General features: G+C 40.8%; 1 protein-coding gene across 3 annotated transcripts in view; it reads right to left on the bottom strand.

Annotated features, from left to right (window-relative positions):
* The window catches only part of TPR (translocated promoter region, nuclear basket protein), a 56,663-nt gene that overhangs the window by 18,721 nt on the left and 13,233 nt on the right, over positions 1-24,709 (bottom strand). For 2 of the 3 annotated variants that reach the window (XM_019531000.1, XM_019531001.1), the window contains exons 14-38: positions 24,119-24,345; positions 23,076-23,239; positions 22,367-22,506; positions 22,123-22,271; positions 20,993-21,155; positions 20,293-20,427; positions 19,447-19,587; positions 19,093-19,261; positions 17,861-18,027; positions 16,295-16,447; positions 14,845-14,961; positions 12,998-13,201; positions 12,701-12,885; positions 12,079-12,226; positions 10,877-11,014; positions 8,588-8,719; positions 8,164-8,294; positions 7,544-7,754; positions 6,401-6,550; positions 5,403-5,601; positions 4,570-4,775; positions 3,989-4,050; positions 2,815-3,023; positions 2,220-2,492; positions 1,226-1,374 (exon numbers count right to left, since the gene is read on the bottom strand). In XM_019531000.1, coding sequence (XP_019386545.1) covers positions 1,226-1,374; positions 2,220-2,492; positions 2,815-3,023; positions 3,989-4,050; positions 4,570-4,775; positions 5,403-5,601; positions 6,401-6,550; positions 7,544-7,754; positions 8,164-8,294; positions 8,588-8,719; positions 10,877-11,014; positions 12,079-12,226; positions 12,701-12,885; positions 12,998-13,201; positions 14,845-14,961; positions 16,295-16,447; positions 17,861-18,027; positions 19,093-19,261; positions 19,447-19,587; positions 20,293-20,427; positions 20,993-21,155; positions 22,123-22,271; positions 22,367-22,506; positions 23,076-23,239; positions 24,119-24,345 — 4,122 coding nt within the window. The remainder of the gene's footprint in view (positions 1-1,225; positions 1,375-2,219; positions 2,493-2,814; positions 3,024-3,988; positions 4,051-4,569; positions 4,776-5,402; positions 5,602-6,400; positions 6,551-7,543; positions 7,755-8,163; positions 8,295-8,587; positions 8,720-10,876; positions 11,015-12,078; positions 12,227-12,700; positions 12,886-12,997; positions 13,202-14,844; positions 14,962-16,294; positions 16,448-17,860; positions 18,028-19,092; positions 19,262-19,446; positions 19,588-20,292; positions 20,428-20,992; positions 21,156-22,122; positions 22,272-22,366; positions 22,507-23,075; positions 23,240-24,118; positions 24,346-24,709) is intronic. The other variant, XM_019531002.1, reaches the window with a different exon arrangement.

The raw sequence follows: 24,709 nt of genomic DNA, 5'->3' as shown, positions 1-24,709 counted from the left end.
TAATCCTCACATTTTCTTTATATCTGAACATCCAAACCAGAGCCATGTATTGTTGCATCCTTCCTCTGAAATTCAACATTTAACCTTTTCCCTATCTAATCAGGAGTCAGTGTTAACACCTGGCCTGCGGAGCTGAAGGGCTTTGCCTGTGTCCAACCACTGCTACTTCTCCCCTACCCAGGCTGTGTGCAGGCTCAGCTTCCAGCCAGTGGGCGAAAAGCTCCAGGGCTAGAGAGCTGCAAACTGCACCCATAATGCCTGTTTCTCTGTTCCTCCCCTCTCCCCTACCACATCCCAGCTGCAGTGTGGGCACAGCTGAAATCTGCTCACCCCTGGGGCAGCTCCCCATGGGTTAGAAGCTGTGTTTGCAATGCAAGCAGGGGTGAGGGGAGCATGGAGAAGTGGCAGTGGCACAGGCACAGCTGGAAGCTGCATTGCTCTGAAACAACTTCTCTGCCTATGCCTGCACCAGACTGGAGATGGGTTGTTCAGGCTCATGCCTTCTTAAAAAAGTTGCAGACCACTGGTTTCACTAAAACTGTTATTCAGAATCTCATGTTGCTTTGCCTACTAAAATCTCTGCCTTCCCAACACACTCTCAATGCTCAAACCTATTAGAGGTACTGTAAAACTCAGACTCAATTTCAAACCCTTGATTTATTTTAAAAATAGCAACTAAATACTATGCTTTTTGCTTCACTTGAAAGGAAAATAAATACACATCATTTACAACTATGAGCTTCCTAAAAGAGTCTATTGCCAGACCAGAATTTTTAAACTTTTGCAAACAAAACTATTTCTCAGTTTCTTGGTCCAAAGAATTTTGAAACTTAAGAACCTGGACAGTAAATTATAGCAAAAGCTTTGTTATTGGGCACCCACAGGGAATGGGGGGTGCCGGATAACCAAGCATGCTGGTTACCTGAGAGGCCTGAACAGGCATCTCTGCCTGTTCAGGACACTGCCCCTCCCTCCGCATCTGGTGCACCACCACCCCTCCCGCCATGTCAGTGTGCCAGGGAACAGGGAGGGAGGCCCTGGGCACACTGGGGAAAGGCTGCTTTGCCCTGGGGCGCGAGGGCTCGGCAAAAAACTTCAAGTGCCACAGTGGGCACTTCCTGTTTCACTTTTACCGCATCGATTGGCATGTCAGTTAGTAGAGCATGCCGGATTGTAAGATAACGCAGCTTTTACTGTATTGATAATATTTTCCATTCTTACAAACCTCAGGTTCCACTCTTTGTATACCCCTCAGTTTCTTCGGAAGAGGAACATCCACTGTCTCTTCTGAAATTTGTTCAGAGTTTTCTACTGTGCTGTCCTCTTCTTCCTCTCGTGGACGCTTGGGTAATGAAGAACTTGGGGTAGCTGAAACTTGAGAGAACCCTTTATTGTTACTTTCAAAAGTGCTATGCTACACAAAAGTACTCAGGGAACTGGAAGACAATCAAATGGTGTGAGACCTCTCTTGAACACTATTTCTCACCCTAAACTCAATCATAGCAATTAGGATTGGACTGGAATAGCAAGATTTTCTCCTGGGTTTGAGCCCAGCAGGGCCTTTTCAGCTTCATCTCTACCTTCAGGGACTTGGCTCCCATTTGCAGTTTTGCAGAACCCGAAATCTAAGAGTAGGGTACAATTAAGACAATTGATTTGCCTGAGTTTTCAGCTGTTTTTCCAATCAACAGCTTGATTGCCCACAGCTGAATGGGTAACAAAGGCAATTAAAAATACCCCATAATTTTAAAGGGGGTACATATTTCCCATGTAAACAGCTCTTTCAGCAACAGGTACTCCATATAGCAGTAAAACATTGTTTTTTTTTTTAAATTCTATTTAGGTTTAGATTGGTGTGGAATGAGTAGAGATACAATGCCAGGTTTTGTTCAGTTGTTTTAGTTTGCTCTTCTATACTATACTAGAGGCTTGTAGAATTTAGTCAACAATGTATAGAGAACTCTACAACTTTATAACCAAACCAATAAAGAATAGAGGGGGGCAGAAAGGGTAATCATACAAATTTTGAAACAAGTAAGTTTAAAATTAAAACACGAGCCTACATGGGCATGTTAGTGTTTACCTGTGTTTTCATCTACTGACTTCAAATTTAAAAGGGCAGCACTTTTGTAGCAGGGATAAAATGGGGCCAAAAACCTTAGATGAAGATCTGAAGAGGCTCAATACCTCAATGCCTTTTACTAGAAAATGAAACCAACCTGTACCGAACACTGCTGTAGAAGTGGAGGGCCTTTCAATCTGTGAGCTCTGTACAACTTCCACAATGGTGGGGGATGGTTCTTGATTGGCTGGCTCAATCTGAGGATGACTCTGCTGAGTCGGCTGCACAAAAGCTGTAGCTTGAGTCTGTTGCTGTACAGTTAAGATGGGTTGGGAGAGAGATGTCTGGACGTTAGGACTAGTAGAACGTACAGACCCGCTAGTACTTCCAAAGACTGGAACATGTTCCACAGGTCCTTCTGACTGCATAGCTGAAAGGCAAGTATTAGCATACTTAATTACCCTGATTTTATTAGATAGTCTCTTCACTTTAGAAAGCAGTAGGTAATCAGATTCAAATTTCTCTTATAAAGTCAGTCTCTTTCTACTTTGGCTGGTATCTGTTTTCCACAGGAATAAATGAGAAAACGTTTTTTAAAAAAAATTAAAACGACTGCTCAAACAAGCGTTGGAGGGAAATCAAGATCATGGGATACCGAAATGATATTTAACTCCAAAATTAACCAGATTCCAAGATAAACGTATCCCTTTAAAGGGTAACAAAGACGGTTGCATTACATTTGGAAAACTCACCTTCTTGGGTTTCCACCTGTGTTGTAGGCATAACTGTAGCTGTTGGAGTAGTAGTTGGATTAGTTACAGTAGCAGGAGTAACCATCGGACGAATACTAGCTCGTGGAGTAGACTTATTCCCAGGTATTGCAGCAGCAGTTACTTTACTTGGAGTTGACACAACAGGAGTCGGCTTAATGTTTGCTGTTGGAGGATCTGAAGTGCTAGCACTGGAAACAAGACACTGATTTTATTTGTGCAAACACCAGCGAGATCAGGTTTCAAAGACTGAATTTGATATACTTGTAAAAAAAATATCAAAATGTGGATATTAGTGTTTCAAAATGTTTAAAATAAGCCATGGCACAGTCAAGTTACCTCTGTAATTCTGTTCAGCGAGCATTCTTATGCATCACGGCTGGTTGAAATGGGTTCTGCAGACTAAACTTGGCCCTCAGTGACACCTCTTCATAACCTCATCAACTCGATCAGCTTACAAAGGTGTTATTTAATTTAAAATTTGTGAATATTCTATTGACATTTCAAAGAAGCATCATTAACTGTGCGGCATTCAGCTAACATGCTCAAACAGGGAGGTCTTTTACACAGGGGCTGGAATGATTTTTAGTCATACCTCAAGGTTAGAGGCCTTACTTTAAAGGGAGATCATCAATTCAAAAAAGATACTAAAAAAGGTGACACAAAAAGAAGAAAACCAAAAAAAAAACAACAAAAACTATTCTCCATTTTAAAGCATGTTTACTTCTTTTATTTGACATCACTTTATCTTCTGTTATTTTCCATTTATTCATTCAAGTTCCCTTTCAGAACAGTTTGATTTTACTTAGCAACAACAAAAAAAAAGGTCAGAAATACCTTGAAGCCCTACACTGTGGAACACTTTAGAGGCTGGTTAAGTGTCCCAAACTGCTTTTAATTCTTTAAAACAGGATAGTTCTAGTTCTCTGTATGGCTTTAAGGTTAAATATTACGCTTTAGCAGTAAATTATTTAACTGATTAAAATTTGCTTCAGAAGCAGTCCATGTGTCAGCATTAGCATTAAGGTGCCTTAAACCAGTTAGTAACTTCCTAGAGCTGTTGAACAAAATTCTATCAAAACGTCTTTTTCATTTTTGGAGTTCACAACTAAAAAGGACAGACACAGCAACTGGACAAAAAACCCCTGCAACTCACATTCCTCTTTCACCTGAAGCTGGTGTAGATTTGAGTGTGATCTGCCGCTGCTGTTCTGAAACCTATCAAAAAAAGAAACATTCCTTTGAGTTGCATGTTTTCTCAGCCAAAGTGTAAGCTAAGAGGCTTTCTAAAACAATTTAAAAATTGCAATTTTGGAGGACCACTTCAGCAGGCAATTCTCCCAAACCTTCAATTCCTCCACATGCAGACTTTCCAGAATACCAAGCTTCATGCTTGCTCCTAAGTATTGTGAGATAAATTAGAAAGCCCAAAATGATATATATTAATTCTGTTCTAGTGGAAGAAAGAATACACTTCAGCAGGACCAAACTCTCAAGTGCCATATTCGACACATTTTCTGCAGACAGGAACACAAGAGAAGCAATGTGTGAAAAACTCTTGCAGTAAATCCTAGTCAGGAAGCTTGAATCCCATTGGAACTCATTTTCTAAATTAATTTCTAAATGCTTTGAAAAGCTGTTCTCCTTCTTTCCGTGACTTTTTGGTATTGGGGTGGTGAGTGTAATGTATGTACACTATACATAATATAGCTAACAAAAGCTTCACATATCTTGTACCTTATTAGTGGACTCCGGTGGTTCATCTCTCTGTTCATGGTGTCTCTCTTGTTGCTCTCTTAGCTCTCTCTCCAGCCGACATATACGACCTTCATACTGTGATTTGAGAGCACTCATCCGCACCTCCAGTTCGGTCTTCTGCTCTTCTAATGCAATGTTCTTTTGTTTCCACTCATCATTTTCTTTTGTTAGCTGTTCTTTTGTACCTAATTGAGCAACAAGGAACTCAACATCTTCACAGTAAAATAGCTTACACTTTTTTGTGCACTTAAGGACAATTTGCTTTAAATGTAATACTCTGAAGAGTCCTAAATCTCTCAACACATTTTAAAAGAGAAAATTAATTATTTGTGGTATCTTAGAATGATATATTTTAAAATAAAATATCCAATCCTTTGATTCTTACTGTAACAAGAAGCAGATACTAGCACTGGTCATTCCTACCCGCTTCCGTTAATAATAAAATTGCTAAAAGGTATTTCCTTTGTACTAGTGTACTGTGTGAAATAAATGCCTGATATTGAGCTGGCTGGCACTACCACTCAAGTCATCCAAGAAAATCGCAAGATTACTGACCACATGATCTTTCTATAGTTTTCAATAATGCTTACCAAACTATATAATTGAAATATCTCCTCAAGAAATAGCTACATTCAATTTTAGAATTCAGTTTACATAATCCTTCTGGGTAAAATTTACGAAAATGGACCAATGCTAGTTTTCATTTGGAGTTTCTGTTTAATAAATTTCAGCCCAGGGTGCATGTCCACAAGGTCAATTTTTAATATGAAAACAGAACAAAAAACTTCAAGATAAAGAGAAAGATTGTTTACCAGCCAACTGTGCTATTTTCTGCTTGGCAGCCAGCAGAGTCTTCTTAGTCTTCTCCTCCTTCTCAGTTATCTGTTGCTTGAGCTGTTCTTCCTGAGTAGTTCTCTCTTGCAGATCTTGATGAAGACGAGTAAGTTCCAGCTGTACTTGAGAAATCTGTTCCTGTAGACTCCTGGCTTCACTTTCCTTCTCTGCTATAGTCTACAGAAAAGTGATGTAGTATAGCTATAAAAGGCAGTGTTTCTCATCCCACAGGCCACAACCCAAAAGTGGGTCCCAAGACTATATGAAAGGGTTGCGAACAAACTTTGAAAATGGATCAACAGATGTTAAAAATGGATTATCCTTTAAAAGGAGAAAACCATGGCTTTTCCCTTGCAGGCTGTCAGAGTTCCAGCCCACAAGGGGATGGTTGGGGCTCCCATGCCCTACACACCCACCCCCTGCCCCACACTGTGTGGGGCTGAGGCCTGAGGGTAGGGGACAGCAGGTCAGGAGTGAGGGGCACTGGGTTGGGACTGGCCATTGATGTTTACAAATAGGTTCTGGTACAAAAAATGGTTGAGAACCACTGCTATAAAAAGGCACTATAGAATGTGTGTGATGACAGTGTTATGGCAAAATAAAAAAGTCCAGTGAACCTTGATGCAACAATACCGACGTACTGCGTTAATGTAACCCCCACGGACACTCCCCGAGACACTGCACTCCAGCCTTGCCTGCTATGCTTTTACACTGAACTTTTTTCATCCCTATTTACAAAGATTTCAGGGGAATAGCATCATATAGACTGAGCACCGGGTTAGAAACAAAGAATTTGAGTCCTAATCTTTTCCAATGAGCCAAATCACATGCAAGTCATTTTATTTGTTCTCCATTTGTGAAAAGTGTATGGGGCAGGTATTTATATACATTTATAGATGCCCATTTATAATCTCCAGTATGACGCACTGCTTTGAAAAAGTATGTATTGTAGACGATAAAATAAGTCTATTCTTACCTTTTGTAAACATTCTATCTGACTTTCCAAGGATTTTGTCTTCACATCAGCCTGGCTAAGAGATTCTTTCAACTCCTGTACTTCCTGAACAGAGGCCTGCTGTTCTTGTTGTTGTTCTGCAGACAACTGAGCCGATGTCTCAGCAACCACCTGAAACATTTCAAAGTGATACTGGGTGAAGGCTTTTGCTTTGGAAAGAAGCAGAATGCAGAAAGGCAGTATTATATATGCAGTAATGCATATATATAAATAAAATACTGTCATGTGCGCATTGATTATCAATAAAGTTTTAGGCAAAACACAAAATATACACATTATGATGGCTCTGTAAAAGAACAAGTTGTATAATAACGTAAGCTAGAATACATTATAACCTTCCATTATTATTTTGAAAGCAAGTGAATGTCAAACATCACTAGGTTTTTCTTTTTGTTTTGTTGTTAAAGGATCACATGACATGATTAAGGGTGCACCGACAGCCTATATTTAAAGAGACATATCTGCAGATACTGATCCGATACAGCTACCATCAGGTGGTAAGTCCAGCGTGATAAAAGGGGATAAGGGGCATGGAGGGCAGATCAAAGCCCAGTGAGGAGGGGTCAGAGGTAGGCACTGCACAGCCAGGGCGGGGAATGCGGGGGGATGTGGGACAGAGGCAGTGGGGACCAGATCTGCGTGGAGCAGGGTAGGATGCAGCTGCAGGGTGGAGTCAGAGCCAGAGCTGCGCGGGGCTTTTCTTGCCAGGCGCTTGGCTCAGAGTGGGCTCCAGCAGCACTGGGAGGATGCTGTAGCCACCCTAAATGTCTCTGCAGCTCTGCTCCCAGCCCTGTGCAGCCCCAGCTCAATGCCCCGCCTCTACCTGCTGGGAAAAGCCAGGGCTGTGCCGGGTGGTGGTGCAGGGCTGGGAGCACAGTTGCAGAGACATTTGGGGTGGCTGCAGCACGGGCATCTATCGGCTAAATTATTAGCCCAAACAGGCTGATATCCAATAGAGACAATTTTCTTTATATTGGTACTGATCCAATATCGGACCGATGCATCTGTGGCACCACTAGAAATTATAACCAGTATTATATAGTTGGGTTCATTTTAAAAGTCTATTTGAACTGGCTGAACTTCACCATCAGAATTTACATTTACCTTGTCATGCTTTGCTTTCAGCTCTTCATACTGAGTCTTGTATCTGCGCCCAATTTTCTTAACCTGTGTTATAGTCTTGACTTTTTCTTGTATGTCAGCCACTTTCACGTCTAGCTCTTTCTGAAGATTATCTTTCTCGGTTCTTATTTTAGTTAGCTCATCCCTGAGAGTCTGAACGAGATTCTGGCTTGTGGTCAGGGATGCATTAGCTCTAAAATACCAAAATTGGAGGAAGAGTGCATGTTAACATATTTGAGATTTTTTTTTTTTTTTTTTTTTTTTAGAAGGAATACAGTCTGATATTGCTGTGCTATGCAGTATCATAATTCACAAAATCAAATGCACATGGCTTGCTAAAATATTATATTTTTCTTTGCTTTTTATATTTTAAAATGTTGTATTTGGAGTCATTTGGTTAATATTTGGACTGAAATTTGTTCCCAAAGAAAATAAATAATAAAATTGGTTAAATTGCTGGACAAATACTGAAAATATAATATTTGTACAAAATGAGCTAGGAATTCCATTTCCAGATACTGTCATATACATTATGCAATGAAACACTTCTAGGAGCCGCCCCCACTCCCAAAAAAGTTTTTCAATGATTTTATATACTATACCTTGCTATTTCTGCTTTAAGCCTTCCTGTTTCTTCACTCATCTGCTGTATGCGTTTGGTATTTGCCTCCTTCTCTGAAAGTAGCTTCCGATATTCTTCAACATCAGTGTCTTTTTGTTGGCTCAGTAAATGCTGTAAGATGTATAAACTGAATGAGTTCATTTTTGCAATAAGAAAACATTCTGCCCTATAGAATTTTAACAAGCTGTTAAACAAGTGTTGCTTTTCCATTGTATTCAATTTAGTTTAGACAGCATCCTAAATTAGGGATAGGACACTTTATGCTATAAATTCAAGGCTTATAAACAGAAGTGTCATAAAACAAATACAATTAATTGTTCCAGCCCATTTCATGCGCTAGAACAATTGATTAGTACTAACATTCTTTCTTGGAAATATCTGTTTTGGAAAGATGAACTACTCACCTGGGTCCTGGCTTTCCAACGTTTAACATCTTCTTCCAGTAGTTTCTTCTCTGCCTGCAGCATTCCACTTTTCTCACTCAGCTCAGCATTAGATTCTTGTAAAGGCAAGATATCTGCTTCTAGTTTACGTACCTGGAGGGAAGAGAAAAAAAAAAAACAAAAAAAAAAAAACAAAACCGATATCAACATACACCTCCATTCTGGTGTCATCATGTTGTGGATAGGAGATGAGTCATTGTTTTTTGTTTTTTTTTTTTATCAGTAGGGAGATAGAGAGGTGAAAATTAATGGATCCCTTCTCTTTGAGTTGTGTTGCAGATGCCTATACACATGCATCAAGGCTGCTCTGAGCATCAGAGCAGACTCAATTGATCGGGGACGCTGATGCACTTGCCGTTCGGGGCATTATACTTAGAGCAGCTTTCTAATTAAACGCCCCACTCCCGCTTCCTGGACCATGTGTATAAATGCCCTTACTGACCAGCTGCAAGTACTGGTGAACTCACAAGCGCAGGTGACAATCAATTTAAACCCTTCCAGGGCTTTTAAAGGCTGCTCTGCGGCCAAGTTCAGTGTAAATAAAAGCTTAGACAGATGATGTAATCTAATTTTTTGTTCACAGACCTCGTAGAAGTCTTTGTAAACTGAAATTCCCATTCCTTTCTTGAGGAGGGGGAGTAAAAAGCTACAGAGAGCAGACTCCTAGGTCTACCTGGAACATGACTATTGTGAGAAGAGAGAAATATAGCATCTCCCTCCAATGTTAGATTACATTATGGCCTGTAGATTAACACTATCCCCGTGTTAACTTTCATTCCTTATCAAGGATTCAATAGGAACCAAGAATTAAATAGTTTAAATCTTTCATTGTGGCAAATGGGTCTATCCTGGAACATATTGCACTGAATATTTTTTCATTTGTGCATGAAATGAGAGGAAAAAAACAACCCACCAGTTACTGTAATTAGTGGGGATCCTGGTTTTCTCTGTTTAAAAATCTCAACTCCTCTGATTAAATCTCCCAAGATCTGTGTTTTTCCATGACTAGTGAAATGCCATTATATATACAGGTATCAGCTGAGTGATATCTTTACAGTTTTAAAGCAATTTGGAAGCCTAACAGTGCCTCAATCACTATAATAAAATAACTGTGAATAACCTACAGGCTGTGGCATTTGATTTTGTTTATTTTTTTTCTAATCATAAAAAAATCAGAGCTCCCCTTGTCCCTTTGCTCACCAGGACATGGGTCTACCTGCAGCTGCCCCTGCGCTGCTTTGTGGCATTGAGCAGCCCCAATATGCTGGTGCCCTGCCCCTGCTGTTGCTTCTCACTTGCAACCCACAGCTTTCTGGGCCCTGCCAGCACCCCTCACTCTCAACCCACAGCCCCCTGGCCCTGCTGGTGCCCCTAAACACCCATCCACAGCCCCCCCACCCTTCCCCTGCCCTGCTGATACCCCTCGCTCTTGCCCCGCTGCCCCTGAGCATGTGACAAAAGCGGTGAGTGTGGGGAATAGGGTGGATATGGGGAGGAAGGCTGGTGTGGGCACAGGTGACATAGTGGAGAGGGAAGGGGCGCATACCCCCACCCTCCTCCCCCAGATTTCTGCTTCCACAGCAGGGCTGCAGCTGGGCTAGGAACTTTGGCCCAGCCAACAGGACCCAGCACAGGATGGAATGCTGCGCCATCATGGCCACCAAGCTGAGGCAACCAGCTGCCCGCCTGGCAGCAGTGGGGGCACAGCTCCGTGCCTCTGCAGTGTACCTCACCTTGGCGGCAGTAGCGGGGGGGGGGGTCTCCCGCTGCGCCAGGTCCCTCCCACTGGGCCGTGGAGGCAGCTCTTGCCCAGAGCTGTTCTTGCCCAGCTGCAGCCCTGCACCCTGCTATGAGCAAAAAAGTTTGGGGGGGGCACATCCCCCTGCCACACTGCCCCCTCCCCTGCCCCCATAGATATACCTGGAGAGAGCTGCAGGAGCTGCTCAGGCTCCTACATGCATGTGCATATTCACATAGCACCCCCTGCCTCCAACTGCTCTCCCCTGCTCCCCCCAGTCCCAAACAGCCCCTTGAAGACTGGAACTCCACCAGTCTGCAAGGGGAAACCCACAGTTTCCTGTGTTTTTCCCCATTAAACGACAAAATCCATGTTTTTCCACAGTGAAAGAAAACCCAGATCCCTGATAATTAGCAATCTGTTATATCCAATTAAGCAAGACACTAATTTCATTTGTTTTCATGTGACACACATGAATGTCTGAAACCTTCATAATAAATCTCAGCACCAACCTTTGCTTGCATTTGTTGTAATTCTTGTTCAAGCCTCTCCTTCTCTTCCCGCAGCATTTTGTTTGTTTCTATTAAAACATTCATGGTTTCAGTCTTTTTCATTAGTTCCTCATGCTGAGCTATTGTCCTTGCAGTTACCTGTTAGGTCGGAAAAAAAATCATTTAAACCCTTCCTCTGTAGCAGGAGGGCATGGCCATCTTCCTTTGGCTCTCTCAAGTGTATTTGAACAACTCTTATAGTGGCAAGACACGGCTAGCCCTTGCTTCCCTGCTTTATCTATTACAGGCTACAACAACATACCCTTGGTGTTGTGTGAAAGTGTTGACTGTGGAGTTTGAAGAATAAATTAAATAAGGACTTGCATGGATAGTTCGAATAGGGATGATCCTGCCTCGATCAGAGAGGACTGGATTAAAGTATCTCCTGAAGTCTCTTCCAGCCCTCTTTTCTGTTACTCTATGGTTTAACTTTAAGCATTTGTACACATGTACACAATTTTAACTGGCATTAGACCACAACAGAAAACTATCCTTGCATTCTTTAATTTACTGAACAAAAGCAAATAAGGACGGGGGGGGGGGGGGGGGGGGGGGGGGGGGGGGAGGGGGGGGGGGGGGGGGAATCAAATCAGAATATTTACAGAAGTACTGGACTTTACAAAAGTTTCTCAGTATATACATCTAAGCACTTATATTCTACTTTTCTTAAATCTATTACACTGTAGTACCTTGGGGTGCCTTGACGTCTTTTCAAGGGTCCCGCAGGGTGCCACACATTGCTAACACTGTCAGGTGTGTAAATATGATGATTCACAAGATAAACCCAGAGATTTCAAATAAGAACCCACACTGTTAAAATATTCTGACCTGTTGTGGTCTGAGTTTTTTGTAATAGAAGTGTTCTATTATTTTTCTGAAGTTGAAAAACAAGGGGGAATGAGCTAGCATTTTCCAAGGGATGCCCTGAATTTACTACACGTCCCAAGTGTAAAAAGCTTGAGAAACACTGATCTATTCTCTACAATTGCTCTATTGCTTCTGAGAACAAGTTCATGGGGTTATAAAAATAAGGCCAGCAAGATGGGCTAAATTTAAGCCTCAAACTGAATTTTTCTAAAATTATTTGCTTTCAGACACGTGGTAGAAAGACTGGAGTACAGAAGAAGATACTTTAGCCAGTAATGGACAGGTTATGTACACACCTGCACCTTCTCTCTCTCAGCATTCAGACTGTCTTGCAGTTCTTGAAGCTCCTTTTCCAGGTGTTCCACCCTCTGACGGTAACGCAAGCTTTCCACCTGGGCCACCTCAAACCTAGTTTCAGCAATCTCCTTCTCCCGGCGTATAAATCTGCAGTAAGAAAAGAGGTGCAATGAACTGAAGAGTGGAGGATAATGCAATTCTCAAATGAAGCAGCTGATGTCTCAGTGCTTTAAAAAGACAAAAGATATGGAAACTGATTAAAAAGATCCAAAAGGAACTCCTAATATCTACCAATAAATAAAGGACACAAGAACCCTAAGCCTAGTCTAGGAAAAGGTCTCGCTATATGAAAACATCTTTCCTTCAGTGTTTACCAGAGATACCAAATCCTGTTCTCTCTCTTTTCCATATTATACTGAAAAGCAGTAAGAAGTTGCAACCCTGCCTGCCTTTTACTGAATCAGGGCAAGCACCTTTCACTCACCTAAAAAGTGGTTAATAAAAATTAATCCAAATTTTTCTCTTTTATAGTCCCAAGACTTGACATGAAAACCAACTAATCAGTTTGGTAACTGAATTTATTTACAAAAACTAAGGGAAATAGTCTAGGATCAAAGTTACCTAAGAATTTCCATGATTTGTTCCTGTGATTTGCCTTCTTCATTGAGAGAAACATTCAATGCACTTGGGTTTGCTTCCTTCACTGATGTCACCATCTTATCACTCAGAGTCTCCAGTTGTTCATGTAATAATCTATTTTGTTTTTCTAAGTCTTCACTGCGAGAGACAAGTTTTGACACTTCATCCTGCAACAAAAAGTATGTGAATGTTTAACCATAGTGCACGGGTTTGAAAACCACAAACATCTGTACAGTTCAAAACAGCCACTGGAAATTGAAAGAGAAAACAAAAATCTACCTTTAACATTCTTTCCCGCTCTTCCCATGAAGCTTTGCACTCCAGCAATGCAGATTCAGCTTTCTGAGCAGCTTCCTCTAATTGTTGCCTTACAGCTGCATTCTTAGAGACTTGCTCTTTAGCAGCCTGTAGCGCTTCAACGTCAGCTGCATGAAGCATTAATTCCCTCTCATATTTATTTTGAGCTTGTGAAGCTATCTTTGCCTGCAGGAAAAGGGCAACAACATTTTTATTTCCTGAAGTTTATCAAATTATCACATATTTCTGACAGCTTTTGTGCTTGTACAAAGGTCACAATTGCAATAAGGTAAAATTCTCTTATATTAAAATGTGTCCTCTCTGATCTCTCTCAATAAACCAGCTAACCACAATACAATCAAAGCCACTTCAAAAAAGATGCTTTATTCTTCAACTGACATTTCCAAAGGGCAGAAGTATGATTTGCTCCTGTGGAGATGTGACAAACCTTAGGAGGTCTGATTTTTATCCTAATACTTCTGTTTTAAATGTATTCATGTTGTTGTAATGTTGTGTGCCAGATTTACAAAGTTAGTACATGGGGAAGGAATGGGTTAAAGGGACAACAAAACCAGAATTGCAGACCTATCCATTTACAGAAACTGGAATAGCTTTGACGACACATCAAGAAAGGTGCAGAGTGCAGGTAACATCCAGGAGGTGTCCAGGAGAGATGGAAATAATCATGAAAACAGATGGGCTGGCTGGACAAGAAGGGTGTCAGCTCCTGGTGGGGACAGTCTGAAGACAGGGTCTGGAGAGAGACCAGCAAACCAGCTTTGGGATTGGGAAGACTGGAAAGAGAACAGTGAGGCAATCTTTGGAGGTGCTCTGGCCTGTGTGGCCTGGACTGGGCACAGAGGAATGGCTTAACCCTTTGGGAAGAAGGGGGCAAAGAGAGAATCTATGGCTAGGCAGCCTTTGCCTTATTAAATGCTTTATTGAAACAGTGCCTGTTTACTGCTTGGAAGTTTAGGTTGCACTTGTTTTCTTCAATAAGAGGTCAAGTCTCTCTCTCAGGAGCGGAATCAAATGTTAGCTCCCTGTGTCAGGGTCACTGAGAACCTGGTACAGTAAAGGACAGAAAGACCAGGATCTCAGAGCGAGGAGGAGCCAGGGCTCCCCTTACCTTAGAAGTCATGTCTAGGATAGCTTTGGGGGCCACTCAAGAGACCAACCAAGACTGCTGTGGTCCTGAGCAAACACCCTACCCTGAAAGGACTCTGAAAAAAGATACCTTGCTTATTCACCCAAGGATCATGGTAGAACTCCAGTAGACTGAAGACCAAGAGCTTTTCAGATACCTTCCCATCAGTCCTCTCCTATTAAATTCTGCATTGCTAAGATACAAGAACCATCATGTATTTCTGCCAATTCTATTGGAAGTCAAATGTGGAGACGGAAATGTATAAAGGAGTTGGGGGGGACGGGGAAATCAGAGAAAGACTGATTCAGTCTAAGTGTTGGCAGACATGGAAAGCTAGTAATTAAACTCCCAATTCAGGTTAGCGCCAACCTGGAATGTTTCCTCCTATCTAAAAAAGGGTTACTTGGAATAGAAACAGATATAAAAAAAAAATAAAATAGGACCAAGATCCACTTTAAAAATAGACAGTTACTTCACAATAATGTTATCTTTCACAGGACTGGTAAAACTATTGGTCTCCCTATAATTACTACAGCTTGTACACACACAAAGAAAACATTAAATTACAAATCAGAAAAGGACTTTTTCTATTTTCTTTGCATGTCAAAAACAAATATGCAAATCTTCTCTCATCACAGGATTCTCATTTTTGCTGCATGCACCTAAAACAGTCTAAACGTACTTGTTCCTGACAGTCTCGTCTGGCTTGCTGTTCATTATTTAAGGCTGTACTGGCCCTCTGAAGAGCTTCCTGGACTTCAGATTGCACAGCAGTGAGGCTCTTCTTCAGTTCAGACAGCTGTAAGAAAGAGAGCAGGGGTACACAACACTGAATACTGCGAGCGTATTTTAAGACACAGTGAACTAGTAAGAGCTTTGAGCATGTTTAAATGAAGTAGAGAATCAAGGTATGCATTTAAAGCAGTTATAATCCAATGAATAAAACCTCTGAAAGATTTTGGTTTATTCATGGTTTACTTTTTTAGGATGTCATACATTGAAGGATACAAGTTATTGTACCCTTCAACCTGGGCCTTTAATCATTGAAGCACCTAATGAGCTACAATCAGCTATAAAGCTCCAACTAACTATAAAGTCAGACCTTGAAAATGTACATTTACAGCTGATTGTTATCCAGCTTTAATTTGTATGTGTAGAAAGGAATACATTGTGTGACAGCAATTTCCTGGTCCTCCAGCATCCCAGGGTGCATTGTTCCATTTCTAGTGTAAAAGTCTTGAAAATACAACAAGGAGGAAACCTCTGCCCCTGCATAGTTCTAAACCCTACATTCATTCTCCTACCTAGCAGCACCCAGCAGGAGAAATACCCGCCCCACCCCCACCCAACCCTTATGTGAACTCAGAGCAGATAAGTAGGGAAGCCCCTGCCATACTGGAGCACTGGGGGGAGGGAGCCAAGCAGCACTGTGGCCAGACAGTGTCCCCAGCTCCCTAAGCTTGTGCAAGAAAGAGTGGGGGTGGGGGGGAACCCCTTCCTCTTTCTCCCCTTGCTGCTACTCTGGAGACCCAGGGTCTGCTCTAGCCTGGCAGGATATCTCCAGCTCCATGCACAGGTTGGGAGAACTGATGGGAAGATTTCCCCTTCAATCCCAGATTTCTTCTCCAGGAAAACCCAGGGATCCTGGGGATGATTCCTTAGACTTATCCAATTCTTTCAGTGGTGCTGCTGACCAGCAAGAGCTTAGCATGGTCAGCAGTGGCAGTGCAAGCTGTTAGTCCCTTTTCCCTCCTCCTGACAGCCCAATGTATGCATGTGTAGATGTGCACATGGAACAGTGTCTTTATCATGCAAAAAAGGCAATGCTGTGATTAGAATAACTGGAGCTACCCTGACTGCTCACGCTTTGGTACGCCCATAGAATAAGCTGGTTTTGGCTGACATGTCAATTTTCTTCTCTTTATGCACTGCTCAAAGTTCAAGAGAATAGAAACAAGTTTTAATACATTATATCCACTTAATGTCCTTCGAATTCACCTACTCTCCTGTAAAAAAAAAAAAGGCATAATGCATTAGCACTAAACACCACAACTGGCAAAAATGTATTTTACACCATCTATAGAAAAAGTGAAGGACATCTATAGGAAAAGCGAAGGTCCAATGTGTTGTACCTGTTGCTCCATGCTTTCTACAGCTTTACGTTTCTCATCTTGAAGTTCTTGTTTTTCCTTCTCTGCCTCCATCAGCTTCTTTTCCAGCTGGGCCTGATACTCAGAGGAGTCCTTTAGACGGACTTCAACAGTTGCACGAACTTCTTCTGTCACCTGCATCAAAAACCACAACAGCAAAAGTTTAAAGTAATAACTTAATTACACCTGTGCATATCAAAATACATGACAAAAGCTGCTTAAATTGAACCATTTTCTTACACAAGAATGTAGATGTTATGCCTCACAGATATTATTCAAATAATATCCATTTTACATCAAGATATGTATTCTCCCATTTCAATCCAATGGTTATTGGATGACAACAGAAGCATGGATAAATGGTGAAAATGTATATTTTGAAAGTAATCCAATATTAAAGCCCAGTTTCATGTAACTCGTTTAAAACATATGCCAGCTAAATAATAGGCTGTTTACTCCAGATTCAACTTTACAAACAACTGCACCATAATGCAGTGTTTGCAACAACAAAATACTGGAGGGGGAAGACAACTGGATGCTCAGTAAAAGACAGCTCAATGCCACAATTTTAATAGAAAAATACATAACCTTGTCTGGTGATAAAAGATTTTATATTAGAACTGTGCTAACCTACTGTTTTAGACACATACTGAAATTATTTGAGGACAGGGTATATTTGCAGTTTAGGTAGCAATGTACTTGATAGAAGAAAACGTGCATGTGTCCTTAGCCCATGCTTACAGAGATTTTGTTTCTTGAGGGATAGTTAATCCATTGCATCTGGTATGCTTATCGTTATCTCACACTGGTTTGCAATGCCTGTATTTCCAATGATCCTCCCACAGTAATACATTTACCTTGTTCCTGAGGGCGTTTTCTTTTCATGCAGGCCAGGGTGGGAGGGGGAACCACACTTTAGCACAAACTCCAGTCTTAATTCAAATTTACATTCAGTCATTAAAACAAAAAAAATTAAATACAAGAACACAGACTATGAAGACTGATAGAGGTACATATATGTGAGAGACTGGGTACATCCACATGTGTGATTAATGCTATGCAATAAGCTCTGGAGCAGATGAAGCTGGAGTCAACTGCTCCCGGGTGCAGCATCTACACATGCCAGGGCAGAGCAGGCCACCAGCTAGCTGAGCCGACCAGGCACAATATATGTGCCCATGGTCAGCATCTACACATGCATTTTGGTGCAGTAAAGTACCCCACCACAACATAGTACTGTCCCTGACAGTACCATCTGACAGTGGAATTAACTAGTTTACTGTCCTCTAATGCCCGTGAACATATAGACTGTGACACTTTATCACTGAGCTAATTGGTCTACTCCACAGTAAAGTGCAGATGTACCCAGTGATAAGGAATTTAAATTTCATTACTCTAGAATACACAAAGTAATATAGCCTGTGCCACTTCTCCATAACACTATACATGCTGCAGTACTCACAAGCAAAAGAAAGGAAAAACAGGAACAAGACGTATAGCAATATTTAGTAAAGTAACTTTGATGGCCAATGACATGTCAGTATGTACCTGTTTCTCTTTATTAAGGGATTCTTCAAGACTAAGTACCATAGCTCTGTACTGTTCCACATTACTAGAAGTAGTCTTCAATCTTTCTTTCAGATCATTAACTTGTTCCTCAGCTTGCCTTAGCTGACTTACAAGATCATCCACATCCTCATTGGTACTAGTCTGCCCTACAATACCAAAACACAGTTTAATGTATAAAACTAGGATTACATTTTTAAGATTGAAATTATGTGCAATTTACAATTTCTGAAGATACACAGGCTAGCAGAGAAGTATAAAACTGAACAGGAAGCAAGTTCATATAAACCTCTTCATGCATATTAACTTTTATAGGGTGTTGCAGGGGAGGAATGAAATAAAAGATTTTTACCTGAACCCAAGATGCAGCTTTTGTCCCACCCCAAAAAAGGGGGAAAAAGCCCCTTATCTTGGATTTGAGTACAGTGGAGTCGCATCATACATGCATTTGACTTGCGCAAATTCATCATATGCGTATGCCCCAGAGTGCCGATTGTTTGGATTTTGCCTGCAGCTGCACCCTGCAGCGCTGTGCACGGGGCCAAGCAGCTACATCGGGAGCAGCCCTGCTGGGAAGCTGTGCATGCTGGCTGGGCAGGAGTTTGGTGCAGGCTGCCCCGGGTGGGAAGGAGGAACTGTGCCACTGGATGGAGCAGGGAGTAGACTGTACCACTGGGCAAGCCCAAGGGTGATTTTGACTATACGCAATTTTTGCCTTATGCGCTGACTTTAGAACCTAACACCTGTGTAAGATGCGACTCTACTGTAATAAGTAGTGAGGGGGCAGGTAGCTGGTGTAGCTGGAGCTGTTGCCTGGCCCACCCCATCCAGGTGCCTCTGTCCTGCCCCGCCTCTACCCACCATTTGCCTGCTTTCCAGCATAACATAAATGGTGTGTAGTCCAGGCAACAAACTTAACAATGGAGAAAAATCTAACATGATGCATTTTAAAATGCAGTACATATCTAAGTACTTCTTCAAGTATGCAGGAGAGATCACTTTGTTGTTTTGACCTGTTAATAACTCTTTTGCATTTTTGCACTTAGTCAGATTCCAGGGGAAGAACACAATAGAAATCATGAAGCTGTTGCCTGATTTCAAGTACCGTGCACCTGCATTCACATACACAACACTGGACCCAGCGCATGCTAGTCTTATTTATGAGAACCTTTTAAGCATAGTAAATATTAGATTATGTTACTATTTCTTACTACCTTTCCCAGGAGCTCTCTGTGATGACTGGGAGGCTAGCAGGGCTTCAGTATTATTGAGCTGCTGTTTCAGTGTGGAAATCTCTTTCTGGGCATTTTTCAAAAGCTCCTTTGTGTTAAGGTGACGGCTTGTTTCAGTCTCAAGCTGTCTTTTAAGATCCAGCAGATGAACCTGTAAAGGCAGCAGTCTTGAATTTATGAAATATTACAAGTGCTCAAAATAACTGCTCTCTTTTTGTATTTAAAAATTATAGATTTTTATGTAGATCTTGGAAAAAGACTGCTTTAGCTTTTATTAACTTACCTTTAGAAGAAATAGGAAAAAAAAAGTCATTACTACTTTCTGTTAGTACTCACATCTTGATTTTTGGTAAGTGCATGCCTTTGTTCCACCTCACTTTCCAGTTTTTTCTTTAACTGGGATATCTCACGTTCTAGTTTCTCTATTTGATTACTGAGCCTTTGTTTAGTCTCCGTCTCAGATCGCTCCAATATTGCCTAATGAAAGAGCAAAAAATATTTGCTACAATGTATAACAATTCAGAAAACTGATTAATATTACTTAATACAAATTACTCAGGTACTACTCCTGCCACCCCCAAAAAAACTACATTGCTCCGTAATTTTAATTGTTACACCATGGCATATCAACCTAGTGTAAAACTTGTTTTGAAAAAATCTCTATTAAATGTTGTCTGAGTAATCTTTTCTTCAATAAGATTTCTAGTAACTACAAAAATAAAGCTGCAGGAGCTTTAAAAGATGACATGTCATTAAACAAGGAAATTCAAACACAACTTAGAAAAAGTCAGTGATGTTACTTTGAATGTTTACTTATGTGGAAACCATTCAACAATTTAAGCATAGGAAGGAATCATAAAATCGGTGGGCCAGTAGCAATCAGAATCAAGAAAGAGTTAACTGAACAAGTTGCTTGATTTGATCAACAATTTCAGTCAGTTAAACTTTAATAGGTGTATTGTCACAGAATAGGAAAAAAAAGTCCTTATTTTGAAAAGGACACAGATGCTGTATCCATATTGATAAACACAGTATTATTACCCTGAATGAGAATGGAAAGATGGCTAACTAATGTTTGTTACTGCTTAAATGTCTTGGAGTCAATGATCATATTGGGCACTGGGCTCAGATTAAGTTTTTGCATCTACTCATTTATCCTTTTTGGGTATCATTTCACTATACCTGAATAGCTCGTAGATTAGTTAGTAGCAAATTCTGTCCCCTTTGTTCGGCTAAATAAGATTCTCGTTGCTGAGTTAGGCGAACTTCAGACATCTTTAAAATATCTCTCTCTTTTTTCAAGTTTTCTGCTCTTACCTTAACAGAGTGAATTAGAAATGGAAATTCAGGAACTTGACAATAAATGTGTGCATTCAGTAAAACTGGGCAAAACTGCATTCATCTCTATGACATTAATTTGCTTTTTAAAGAAGTTAACAAGCTCATATACTTTATAAAGAATTGGTCAAGCTCTTAAAACAATACAACTTGACTCAGATTTCAGAAGTTTAAGAAACTAAATTAAGAAAATAGTAAAGGAATTAAAAGGTTAGCAAGCTCACAAATATTAAATTATATCCCCCTTTTCTCTGTGTAAATGGATTCTGAATTAACATCGAAAACCTCAGAAAATGCACAGCAGAAGGCACTTGGTAAATGAGGTTCTCCCCACATCAACGATATAATCAATATTTTTACAAACACCATGCAATTAAGAAACGTAGACATATAGCCTATTGTGATTCTAAGATTTCAGCTGGTTTGCTGAACAGGTAGTATACTCTATTCAAGTTATATCAGTTTTCAAGACAGTATAGGAGACATTTTCTCTCTCACACTATTTACTCTAAATGTTTGAGAACATGCAAAATGTGCTAATCACCTCTGCAACTGCAAGTTTTTCATTAGCTCCTCTTAAGTCCTGTGTCATGGTATTAATTATTTGCTCATGTTTCTGAGTTGTTGCCGTAAGCTTTTGGGTTCTTTCATGTAGAGATGTTATTTCTCGACGATAACTTTCAACATTATCCTGCAGCATCTCATAACTTCACAAACAACAATAGAAAAGACGTTTGTATTTCTAAGTTAAATGACAATCTGAATTACAAGATGCTTCCATACGTCAGTACATCATGCCTACATACAACAGTTTGAAGGTGTGATTTACAGAGACAGCCTAGTAAAAGATCCACTGAACATAAAAAAAAAAAAAATGTTGCCCCCTCATTTTCTATTTTTTATCAGCATTAAAAAAGTACCAGTGGAGATTAGTTCAGAGGGAATCACAACAGCCATGCCTGAAAACAGGGGGCAGCCCAATGACTAATCATATGAGCAATTAGCTGCTCCTTCACAGGTACTCCCTACCTCCCAGTGAGCTAGTGGCTGCTGTGGCCTTGGAAAGCCCTTTGCCTGCTGCTGACACCAACCACTTCACCTGGGCTGTACTGTCTGGTGGGGCTTGCCGCCTTCTCCCCCTTACTGTCAAAGGCCCCGGGGAGCAGCTTCCAGTAGTAACCAGGTCAGAGCTGCCGTGTTATCAGTTAACTGTTTAACCAATATAAATTGGAGGAGGTTAAACAGATACTTTTTAAAATAATAATTTACATCCCTACCAAAGACTAGAGTTTGAAGGCATCCGTCTCTGGCTTTAACCCATTATATTTAAAATTATAAAAATCCAAAGTTCATTTGAGTTCTTCCCCAGCTTAGAGTTTTGTTTTGTTTTAATGGAGAATCTCGTATGAATCCTATTTTGGATTAAGCAACATTGGCCTTTTCTTAGTAGTAAAGCACTGTCTCCTATGGAGTTGCTTTTTGTACAATTGAACTTAACCTGTTTTGATTTGGCCTGCATGCAGCAACCACTCATAACTATTAACACTAATACACTCTTACCAGCTCATATCAAACATGCAGTACTCCTAACACCAATCAGCAAGCCTGTTTCCTCCTCAAATGGAAGGCATACAAATGACGTACGAGTTATGGGAAAAATAAAAATCAATTTACCGTTTGGAAGCAAATTCAAGTTGTGTAGACATCTTAGCATTCTGTGATCGCAAGTCTGAGACTTGTTCCTGAAGTTTTTCATTCTGTTCATTTAACAATTTGTCATTTTCTGCCTTTTCTTTTTTGTAGTTCTCAAAAATTTCCTGCAACTACAGAACACATCAAGGGTCAAGTAGAGTGGTTCCAAAGAGAAGCTGAAACAACTTTAATATTTTTTAAAATTGAAAAATATAGATAACTATACCTGTTTAAGTGCAGCTTTAGCTTCCGCTGCCTCTATGGACTCAGTCATTGATACTGGAGCAGGAGTTGACATGGCCTGAGGCATTATTGAACGTTTTGGGGTGGATGCAAAGGATATCTCTTCTGGTAACATACCTGAAACTTTATAAGAACAGCTATATTTTAAAATAACCAAATATAAAAAGGAATATATACCAAGTATAAAAAGGAAAGATTGTGTCAGAGTCACTTGGCCCATGTCCTCAGTTGCCTTTTAGGTGAGGGCAGACCTTCTACACCAACTAAAAACTCAAAGTGCTCTGTCCTCTACCTTCATTTTCAAAAGCTTTTGACCACTAAAATATTGCAAGTACCATATTTATTCAAATCTAAGATGATGAGTCTCCTCCCTTCCTATATTGAATGGGGGAGAGAAGTCCCTCTTCTTGGATTCAAGTAGGGGTGGGCAGGATGGCCCTAACATAGGCATGGAGGAATGGGGTGGAGCCAGCATATGCTCCATGCCCCAGGTCAGAGCCAGAGCCATGATTCAGGGTAAGCAGCAAGGGACTGGGAAAATGGTAGGAAGGGACAGGCACTGATGTGGGGATGGGAGAGGCAGGTGCAGGGGTGGGATACAGGCACTGATGCAGAGGGAGCAGGAAAGGAGGGGTGGGGCACAGGAGTGGAAATAGCATGGAATCTTATTTGAGTTACTAGCAGGAGCCTACCTTGCACTGGAATGACAACTCCTGTGGTCTGTGCCAACAATATACGATACATATCACGCTGACGAACAATAGAATCAACTAGCTGCACTTGAAGATGACGTGCTTCGCGCAACTTCTCTAGCTCATTGAGAGCTTCCTCAAGTTGACTCTGCAGCTCAGAAATTCTAAAGAAAAGGACGTTTTTTCTTATTTGCAGCATCGTAGCATTAGAGTATTATAGTTAGCAAATATGATATTTTAAAAGAAGCTCTCACATCTAGCACAAGCCCTTCAAGTCTATCCTTGTAACTAACTTTCATCATTGGAACTTTGAGCAAAATATGAATCTGACTTTGTGGATCTGACAGTCATCCTCTTTAAAGTCCAAAAAACAGATCTCAAGAGATATTATTGCTCTTATTTGGATTCTTGTCCATTTTCATTTTACGTCAATTTTAGGTTCCTTGGTGGAAATGGCCAAATAGGAACAAAAAAGTAGCATTAAATCTGGGAGGAGAAACAAAATCTCTGAGGAGTAAAAGAGTTATATAATCAGTTGACTAGTTAGCTAAATCCTCCCATCATGCCTTGGCTATGGGAGAATTACTACCTGGGATACAGAAAGGGACACTTTGGGTCTTCTTCAGATCATTTCTAACCACTTGCCAAAACCCCAACAATTAACCTATCCCTGATGAGGAGGTTTAAAGTGGATGACAAGGTCTTGTGAATGGCAGGATGGAGGAAGGCATTATCCTTGCCTTATTCCCTCACATTTCTTCACACACAGAAGGAGATAGATTGAAAGAATCTGTTTGAAAGTTTATGACACTAGGTTAGTTGTCTTTCATGGGTATGCCCACTGACTTATGAGATCAGTACATTGGATTTGATTTTCTCCCAGGCATCCAGATTTCAACTTCAACACAAGAAATTAAGTTGTGGCTATTTTCTTGAGCCATAACATAACTAAACGTGAAGTCTTTACCACCAAAATGTTGGCAACAATATCATCCCAGGAACTTGAAATCACTTTGTCTGTGGAAAAGGGAAAGTAAATTTACTTAGATGAAGTTGTTTCCTGTTCTTCTTTTTCTCTAGCTTCCCCCAATTCCCGAAGAGCCACCAGGAGACGTTGATTCTGCTGCTGAAGTTCTTCAATATTTCTGTAAGAGACTAGATGCTGGGTTATCACTTCTGAGGAGCTACTGATATCAGCAGAGCTCACTTCTTCATCACGAATCACATGATTGCCTCTGGCTTCCTCAAGTTCCATCAAAAGCACTCTAATCTGAAAAACGAACAAGCAGATTTGTAAAATCATAAATAACATTTCACTGGAACATCAACAGAAAAAGACAGGAGACAAAGGGCAGAAAGGCAATTTCTCTATTTTCTACCTTTCAATATAACAGAATACTTAGAAAATTTCATAGTTTCATAGTTTCTAGGGTCAGAAGGGACCTGAGCAGATCATCGAGTCGGACCCCCTGCCACGGCAGGAAAGGAGTACTAGGGTCAAATGACCTCAGCAAGGTGTACATCAAGCCTTCTCTTAAAGACCCCCAGGGTAGGAGCCAGCACCAATTCTCTTGGAAGTTGGTTCCAGATCCTAGCCGCCCTGACAGTGAAGTAGCGCCTCCTGATATCTAGCC

The sequence above is a fragment of the Crocodylus porosus genome, unplaced genomic scaffold (assembly GCF_001723895.1).
Source record: "Crocodylus porosus isolate Cpor-Errol unplaced genomic scaffold, CroPor_comp1, whole genome shotgun sequence".
Taxonomy (NCBI): Eukaryota; Metazoa; Chordata; order Crocodylia; family Crocodylidae; genus Crocodylus; species Crocodylus porosus.
The sequence above is the reverse complement of the archived record's forward strand: the minus strand, read 5'-3'. Positions and strand labels throughout refer to the sequence as shown.